The sequence below is a fragment of the Babylonia areolata genome, chromosome 25, assembly GCF_041734735.1.
Source record: "Babylonia areolata isolate BAREFJ2019XMU chromosome 25, ASM4173473v1, whole genome shotgun sequence".
In the NCBI taxonomy this organism is placed as follows: domain Eukaryota; kingdom Metazoa; phylum Mollusca; class Gastropoda; order Neogastropoda; family Buccinidae; genus Babylonia; species Babylonia areolata.
Window position 1 is genome coordinate 33397370 of NC_134900.1, and position 10000 is coordinate 33407369.

The 10000-nt window shown below is 43.6% G+C and overlaps 1 protein-coding gene across 3 annotated transcripts in view; it reads left to right on the forward strand.

Annotated features, from left to right (window-relative positions):
* Positions 1-6471, forward strand: part of LOC143299774 (tetraspanin-9-like) — a 116494-nt gene extending 110023 nt beyond the window's left edge. For all 3 annotated transcript variants that reach the window (XM_076613179.1, XM_076613180.1, XM_076613181.1), the window contains 3 exons: positions 1289-1446; positions 2166-2249; positions 5297-6471. In XM_076613179.1, the coding sequence (XP_076469294.1) occupies positions 1289-1446; positions 2166-2249; positions 5297-5362 (308 nt within the window). In that variant the 3' untranslated portion in view covers positions 5363-6471. The remainder of the gene's footprint in view (positions 1-1288; positions 1447-2165; positions 2250-5296) is intronic.
* Positions 6472-10000: the final 3529 nt, after the last annotated feature.

A 10000-nucleotide genomic window follows, 5' to 3' on the forward strand; every position in this document is an offset into this window, starting at 1 on the left:
GACTTAGAGCTTGGTGTCTGACGAAGGATAGACACTACTACGTCAGTATCTATGTATGACAGTCAGTTCCGACCATGTTGCTGTCTCAACTGTCTGGGCTTGATTCTGATTATCGTCTTGCCCAAGTACCCCACTCCACAGGGCTTTAGAGCAGCTGGCGTTGGGATGGTTCCCAAAGGAGCAAACTCGCTCCCACGGCTGCAGGACTGAGACCCAATGCAATATTGCCTCCTAGTTTCAGGGTCATGATGGAGTCTCCCGTCGGACCGACGGAGGAGGCAGGCTTATCTGTCGGTGTGTGTCCTCACAATTGAAGAAGAGGCCGATTCTGGATGCGCAGCACTTCCCACAGGTGTTGCAAGGGAAAACGTCTCCAGAAGTTGAGCCCTGCTTCCTTCGCTCACGCTTCTCCTTAACGGCCAGCGTTCTCTTGTTTTCAAACGTCTTTATGCCTAGTTTCAGGGTCGTAGCCCTTCACAAAAGACTAAGCTGTGCGTGGATTCCCATTGCAGTGGAGAAACCATTGATCATACAGCTCTCACTTTGCTCATGTTGGACCAGCTGTAAGCTTTTGTCAATCGCTGATAGAAAGCCGAGCACTGAGCCGTGATATCAACATGTCATACTGCCTGTCAGCAAGCCCACCCACCCACATCGCAACCACCCCCCTTTTTTTTCTCTCTCTCTCTCTCTCTCTCTCTCTCTCACTGGTAAGTAGTGTCGTAGAAGGCTAGGGCTGTGCCGGTCGGGTGTATTCCCGGGGACCGCTACGGTAGCCGGATTGGCCCAGCTGGAGATACGAACACACCAGTCAGTGAACTGCACCCCATGTGTCCTTTCAGTTAACAGCACACATCCCTCGGCAGCCCTGTTAAATTGCGCCCAACAGTAACCTCCCACAAAACGACAGTTTTCATCAATATACTGTTGGTGGTCGTTCAAGTGGAAGAAATATAAGTAGAAGAAGAAGAAGAGCCCTCATTTGACCTTAGTGGTCGACTGGGCAATAAAAACATGATCTGATTTGAAGAAGAAGAATGAAAACGCTGATGCATTGTGTGGACTTTGAACAGACACTGACGCTTTATGTGGACTTTGAACAGACGCTGACGCTCGGTGTGAACTTTGAACAGACAACTGATGCTTTGTGTGGACTTTGAACAGACAACTGATGCTTTGTGTGGACTTTGAACAGACAACTGACGCTTTGTGTGGACTTTGAACAGACAACTGACGCTTTGTGTGGACTTTGAACAGACAACTGATGCTTTGTGTGGACTTTGAACAGACGACTACAGGGAGTTCGTGCCATCCAGTTGCTGCCGAAACGCCATGGGGGACAACCGCACCCGCTGCACGGGCTCCTCTCCCGTCTACCACCACCTCATCCCCGCCCGTCTGCCCCCTGTGTTCCCACACATGGAGAACGACCTGATGTTCACTGAGGTGTGTGTGTGTGTGTGTGTGTGTGTGTGTGTGTGTGTGTGTTTGCGTGTTAGTGTATGTGTGTCTGTATGTGTGTGTATGTGTGTGTTAGTGAGTGTGTGTGTGTTAGTGTGTTTGTGTATGTGTGTGTGTCAGTGTGTGTGTGTGTGTATGTCAGTGTGTGTGAGAGAGAGAGAGAGAGAGAGAGAGAGTGTGTGTGTGTGTGTGTGCGTGCGTGTGTAAGTGAGTGAGTATGTGTGTTTCTGTGTGTGTGTGTACAGCTCACTTCCAGCAAACATCCACAAGGCTTGTCCGCCATCTGTGTCATTAACGTAAACAGTCATTTCCACACTGCTATGTTTTCGTTGATGATGACGATGACGATGACGATGACGCATCGACGGGTAATGACAATGCGGGGGATAATGATGGTGATTTCCTTAACGACCTGATGAATAACTGATTACCTTGCGCTTGGTAAGTTGTCGTTGGTAAGGAGGAGGGGCAAGGAAAGTTCGTTTCATAATCACAAAAAAAAAACCCACTAAATATTAATGAAAAGTAAATGCATCGATTTATTTTCTTCTTGGTGACGTGCCAGTGGCGGATGATGATGATGATGACGACGACGACGACGACGCAATGATAATAATGATATAGATGATGATGGTGGTGAAGTTTATGATGATAACGATGATGGCGATGACGACGACTATAACGATGATGATGTGTGCTGACAGGGATGCTATTCAGCCTTCATCAGCTTCGTGTCCAGCAACATCAAGATCCTGGGCGGTGTGGGTGTGGGCGTGGCGTTGATGATGGTGAGCATTAACTCCTTGAGTGCCACAGCACGTATCACCTACGTACATGGTAATGTCACTTATGAAGGGAAATAACTCTGGAAGGCTGAAAATTCACACGGTTTATCTAGAGTGGTATATCTCCAGACCATTTTGCAACGTATCTAACCTGATCCTGATTTGAAGGAAGCTGAGTTCACGTAGTATAACTTCCGTAACTTGTTTACAATGATACTTAATGCTGTTATACGTATTACGAGAAAGTTATTTTCCACTGACACGGTCGAATCCTGCGACGTATCTAACCTGATCCTGATTTGAAGGAAGCTGAGTTCACGCAGTATAACTTCCGTAACTAATTTACAATGGTACTTAATGCTGTTCTACGTATTACGAGAAAGTTATTTTCAACTTACATGGTGGAACATATTATATGATTATTGGAGTGATGGCCTAGAGGTAACGCGTCCGCCTAGGAAGCGAGAGAATCTGAGCGCGCTGGTTCGAATCACGTCTCAGCCGCCGATATTTTCTCCCCTTCCACTAGACCTTGAGTGGTGGTCTGGACGCTAGTCATTCGGATGAGACGATAAACCGAGGTCCCGTGTGCAGCATGCACTTAGCGCACGTAAAAGAACCCACGGCAACAAAAGGGTTGTTCCTGGCAAAATTCTGTAGAAAAATCCACGTCAATAGGAAAAACAAATAAAACTGCACGCAGGAAAAATACAAAAAAAATGGGTCGCGCTGTAGTATAGCGACGCGCTCTCCCTGGGGAGAGCAGCCCGAATTTCACACAGAGAAATCTGTTGTGATAAAAAGAAATACAAAATACAAAAATTTATTTCAAATATTCATATTTTATTCCATCTTCCATCTACGCTGTTTACCCCCTACTCATTAATCAAACTGTCCCATTCTCTCCTACCTTTTTTCACGATAACACTAAAATTAAAAAAATAAATTAATTAAAAAAAACTGACCAGCCGCCATGGCGAAGTGGTTAGCGTCGCGGACTGACGGCTAGGAGGACGCGGGTTCGAATCCCAGCAGAGGTGGTTTTTTCGGCCTGTGGCCGGCTCCTACCCAGAGTTGAGTGTGCTGTGGGCTTAAATGGGGAGACTGGGACCACACAGTCGAGTGTCATCCACTTTAAGAATGCATCTTTGGGTGTGTTGGTCTAATTACTTGACAAACACTGCAAGTGTATGTATCTCTCGGGCCTGGTTAACGCCGGGATATCATTATGATAGGAAGCGTAGAGTACAGCCTTGTCACGCAGTCCCAAACCAAAATGGACCTCCATAGCAACATCGTCATCGTCATCGTCATCCTCCTCCATCATCATCAATATAAACAAATCAGTCTCAAAGTCTGTGGCCTTTTATGCCCTGCTCTCATGGTGACCTCAGTTTCGATACCCCTCCACTTTTGTGCTTGAGGTGAGTCCTGTCAATGTTTTCAGTGTCGGCAGATTCATGGGGGGCTGTTGTTTGAGGGACGTGGTGGCGGTCTCCACTCTGGGAGGGACGCTCACTCAGTCTAGCTCCGCGACTAAGCCATTATTGTTGTTAGTAGGGGGCTTAGTAGGTGGTGTCCAAAGTGCGTTAAATCAGAACAAGCACTACTGAATACCACCGAAGTGACTCAGCAGCAGTGCAGGGTCTCCTCCTCTGGTGTGTGGCCTCCTGGCGACCTAACATCGATGGTTCCCTGCGGACTGCCGACGCTGGAACTGTGACGGACGAATCCGGGTGTGGCCGTGTATGGGGGAATCTAAATGAGCGGCGTGGGAGTAATGCCACTGAAACGGTGCAGATGATGGGGCAGCAAAAAAAAGAAACAAAAACACAAAAAACAAAACAAAAAAAACAACAATTGACATTTAAAAAAATGTCTATAATTACCAGTGTGACGGGACATTAAACAAAATTCCTCCTCCTCCTTGGAACAAAATAAATGGATTTAAAAAAAATTACATTTCAGTTTCTGTCGACATTGCAACGCAAAGCAAAAGCAACATGATCACAAATTAGCACCGCCCCACTCACAAATAAGAACACCCGTATGAGCAGATTATCGAGTGAAACGCACATCTTAAGTTTGAACATTCTATGACATCCCCATTAATAGTTCAGTAACCCGTACAGATGATAAACTATCTTTCTGTTCTAAACATACGAAACTGTGATATACATCTCTCTGTCTGTCTGTCTGTCTGTCTGTCTCTCTCTCTCTCTCTCTCTCTCTCTCTCTCTCCACACAGACACACACACACATTATATATATTATATATATATAATGTGTGTGTGTGTGTCTGTGTGGAGAGAGAGAGAGAGAGAGAGAGGGAGATAAACACACAAATACATGGAAATAAATGGCTTTTGTTATTTTGTTGTTGTTTTTTCATATGATAGTGTTTATGATGGCTATGGTGATTGTGGTAAAAAATTTTAACGACTTAGTTTTATCTCAAGAAACAAACGATTGATTACGAACCTGAAATAAAAACAACATATTTTCATCACTGTGTTCACAATCAATGAAAGCAAAATGAAGAGACAGAAAAGAAAGATACTGATGCTCTGTCTGGGCACTTGCGTTTGTATTATGCGTGTGAGATGTATTGTATTGTATTACTCTTTTTGTCACATCAGATTTCTCTGTATGAAATTCGGGCTGCTCTCCCTGGGGAGAGCTCGTCGCTACACTGAGAGCACCACCCATTAAAAAAAAGTCCTGCCTGCAGTTTTTTATGTTTTCCTACCGAAGTGGATTTATCTACAGAATTTTGCCAGGGACAACCCTTTTGTTGCCGCGGGTTCTTTTACGTGCGTTAAGTGCATGCTGCACACGGGACCTAGGCTTATCGTCTCATTCGAATGACTAGCGTCCAGGCCACCACTCAAAGTCTAGCAGAGGGGGAGAAAATACTGGCGACTATGCCGGGATTCGAACCAGTGCGCTCAGATTCTCTCGCTTCCTACAAGGACGCGTTACCTCCAGGCCATCACTCCACATTTGCACATTTAATTTCCGAATCTGATATCACATTTGTTCATTTGCAGATGTTGGCGATGACCTTCTCCATCTGCTTATGTCGACGCATCAAAGATGATTACTTCTTCGACTGAACCAGCCATGGTCTGGAGATTCAGCGGATTTTCCCTCTGGCCTTTAAGTGCTTGTGTGTGGTGTCCCTTAAAGCTGACATAAACGGAAAGAGTGTGTTTTGATTGGTTTCTAGTATCGGAACAAGTACCAGGAACAAGAAAGGATAAAACCTGAACGTGTCACAGTGTCACATACATGGAATGAGCTCAGAGCTGGTCATCGTAAGCGCTGTATTAGCAAATGAGGCGTGTTATGTACTTGAATTACAAGTATAATCAAGTTATGAAAATAATATTCGTTTTGTTCGCTTTAAAAAGAAATAATACTTTCTGGACCAAGACATCTTGTTTGGTCAGTGATCTGTTAATGCGTACCCAGCCTGATATTCCAATCATGTTGATTTACCTTTATGACGAAAGTCAAATTCAGTTCAGCATATTCTGCATACAATGATTTTAGTTCATGTATTTTAACAAAATCATAAAGCAAACATATATTGCATACAAAAAATATATCTCGTCTAATCATCTTTCTTGTATAGTATCACAACTGTGAGAACATATGTTGAAAAAAATATTGATATTTATTCAGTGTTGACATGTACCAATACTCAACACGTCTTTCTAGCAAGGACAAGGTTGCAAATAGGGACACCACATATGTACACTCTACCGAGTCTGCGGAACTTAAACCTGTTCGTCCTTATGTGGTCTGATGTAAATAGACACCATCAACAGTGTCATGACCAATATTATAATGCCCATTGTGTGTGGACCATAGTTATTTTGTTACTGTTAGATGGATTCTCTTGTCTAGACGGGTTGTTTTTTTTTGTTTTTTTTTTTTTTTTTTTCAATTTCTTATTTTAAATACATGTGATCCGATGCGTAGTTCTTTTAAAGAGGAGACTAATTCGTGTGTTACGGTTTGTCTTATATATGTGCATGTTTTCTTCTTCTTCTTCTTCTTCTTCTTCTTCTTTACCGCCCCTCTCTGAACCTCACCCCACCTGTCTGTTCCTTCCATCTCTCCTACCCGGTCTGTCTGTTGTCTGTCTGTGTGTCTGTCTCGGTCTTTGTGCCTCTATCGCTGTCTCTGTCTGTCTGTCTCTCTATGTGTCTATCTTTGTTTCTCTGTTTCTGTTTGTCTCTCTCTCTGTCTCTCTCTCTCCCTCTCTCTCTCTCTGTTACTCGCTTCCGTTTCGTACAGATGTGAGCGATGTTGTGTCTCTCAGTCTGACGCTGTGTTATACTTGTACATTATACATGTTTTAAGAATAACAACATATGCGTATATGTTTGTGTGTCTCTTTGAACAACGGCAGATGTGTAAGTCGGCCAAAGTGCTAATGTCTTCGCCGTTGGAAAATAAGGATTCATTCATTCATCCATTCATTCATTCTCTCTCTCTCTCTCTCTCTCTCACACACACACACACACACACACACACACACACACACACACACACACACACACACACACACACACACACACACACACACACACACACACACACACTGAAGGGTGTATTTACACTTTTGTACGTATATCAAATAGACCTCGCACCGACAGATTAACTTTCTCAATTACCAAAACGCTTACCATCCCCCCCCCCCCCACCCACACCCCACAGTCCCTCTCCTCTTTCCTCCCGCCGTTTTTGTACGAAGCTCAGCGAACAGTCGGCCAACCGCGGTACGGAGAAATCAACAGCACCTTGTGAGGGCATTCTAAACTCCCAGAAACATAAAAAACAACATTAATGTTTCGCCGCCGCCTTCCACCATGCGACTCAAAGGCCCTTGACATTATTCTCATTACGCTGTACTCATTTCCGATTACTAAAATCACCGTAAATTTCGCCATGAAGTGAAAAGTCAAACAGTGTAACCATGTAACTTATTAGTATTGTCATCGAATGATAGTGTGTACACGTGGTTGTATACCAGGATCGATTACTAAACATAATAATGATACTACTACTACTACTAGTACTAATCATCATCATCATCATCATCATAAGAAGAAGAAAAAGGATGGACATTAATAAAGCGCGATTTTCCACAAATACTTCTGAAAGCGCTGTACATTTTATCCCCCCCCCCCCCCCACACACACACACACACACCTCCTCTCCTCTCTCCCCTCCATTCCTCACCGCTATCCACCACCGCTACCCCCCACCCCCACCCCAACACAAACACACGGAGAAATATGTGCCAGAATACATTCGCTAACAGTCCCTCTATTGAACAACCTTTATGCACTTACGATGGCCTCTCTAGAAGCAACATCCCTGCAACACGCACAACACACACACACACACACACACACACACACACACACACACACACACACACACACATACACACACACACACACGCACGGACTTTCGCTAAGAACCCAGCCACACACAGATAGCAAACGACTCCCATACAATAAAACATGCATTTGGAACCAGATCATACCACCTCCAGACTGGAAAATTTACTATTGTTAGAAAAACTGTGTTTTCAAAGCAGGCTCAAAAGAATTTAGCGAGGCAGAACGTCGCAATTTTGTTTTCTTCTATTCCACAGTAAGGGGGCCTTAAAAGAGAAAGACCTCTGAGCCTGTAGCTTCTTCTTTACAACATAGATTTTTGATAGCCTGATTTCAGAAGCAGAACGAAATGTGACTAGTTCAAATGTACACTTTAAGGAGTTCAGAGAGGTGGCGAGAGCCAGAGCTTGAGACGGCAGTAGACGTCAAAGCAGAAATCTTGTATTCAATTCTTTGTCAAAAAGGTAGTACCAATGAAGAGGTGGAAGAGATAAGTAACGCGTTCAAATTTGGAGGATCTGAAAATAAGTCGAACAGCATTGTTCTGAACGTTTTGGAGTTTAAAAGAAGAAAAAAAAGGGCGCTTTGGAGTTTTTCGGGTGAATTTTTCGGAATGCCGGCAAGAGCATAGCTGCTGTAATCAATCATGGACATACCATTTTTAAGAATTTGAAGGATCGCATTGTATTATCCTTGTGACTGTTTTGTACTTCCCTATAGTTTTGTTTTGGTGATCCGGAATATAAACCTCATTGTTATGTGATAGGAAACTCTAGAGAGAGCTGGACAACACAAGGTCTTCAGATAAGAATGTTGTTATGTTGTATTATAGGAGTTTTCTATGTGTGCTGTTGCGGTGGTCCGAATTATATACCCTTTTGATAATTATGTTCACATGAAATGTGTATACATTTACACGTTTTTTACCCTCATGTCTGTGGTGTTGACGTCCATGTGTACATACATAAATATTGACAGTTTACAGATAATCATGTCGATTGTCGTGGGATAGTTGTTTCGTTTGCTTGTTTTTCTTTCTTTTTCTTTTTTTTTTTTTTTTTTTTTTTGAAGCTTGGGGAGGGTTGGACACGGAGGAAGTGGGGGAGGGGGGGTAGGAGGTGTGTGTGTGGGGGGGGGGGGTGCTGGGGTGGCGGGGCGTGTAGAAGCGGCCTACAGCTAGAGTACATGGTTAGTTTTATGTGTCATTATGTGTATAACCGTGGGCTCTGTTGTTGTGGGTCGGATATATACCGACATAGATGTGAGCAAATCTCCTAATTGTGTGCCATGTCGGACCGTGTCATTAATGAGCTATTGTACATAGTACCAGACCCTGTGTGTGTGTGTGTGTGTGTGTGTGTGTGTGTGAGTGAGTGTGAGTGTGCCTGTGCGTATGTGTGGCTGTACACGCATGTATATGTTGTTTGTGTACGCGAGTGTGTGTATGTGTGCTGAGAGCCGAGATGACTTAAAAAAAAGCGACTATCATGTCTGTATATATGCCTGTATGTACTACACGTACGCATATTTGTACATAAATGCTGGGGGTTTTTATATAGAGGCGTATTCTTGATACTTCAGTGAATCCCCAAACACATATTTTACCTGACAACAATAAACATGTCTTTGCCCGAACTGTGTTTTGACCTTTCCGACAGATGGAAGAGACAGCCTTCAGACATTCATGGAAAGAAGGAAAACCTATCAAGCTTTGTTTCCAGATTACTAAGACAAAACCTGAGTGTATAGTATATTTTACAAACATACGAAACTTTTATTAAAAAACTGCTACGTAATTTATTGTATGAAAGTCTACCTTTCTTCCTGTACCAGTGTGTAGTATATTTCACAAAGTGACAAACATAGAAACTTTTATTTTAAAATTCCTACGTAATTTCTATAATTTATATGACAGTCTACCTTTTTTCTGCGCTAATGTGTATCATGAAAAACAAGGCCCACATAATCAAAACAGCTGCCGAAGTCCAATGGATAATGTCATGGATGACCAACCAGCAACTTAAAGTTTAACGTTGGGGGGATGTGGGGGGGCTGAGGGGGGGCCGGGGTTGGGTGAGGGGGGTCCTTCGTTATTGGCTCGACCCTTTCCAAACTTAAGTGGGCCTTCTCCATGAGATTGAATAGGAACTCCATATAGGACCGTGCAAGATGAGTGTCGTCTGCTTCTTTCCAACACATCTGGGCCAGCGTTGCTCAACATTTTCTGACCAACACTGCAGTTGTCTGAATCTTTCGGGCCTGGTTGACACCATGGTGTCTTGTGTAAGAAAAAAAAAAGGTGGAGTGTGTAATTTTCCTCTCCCATCTCCGAAAATC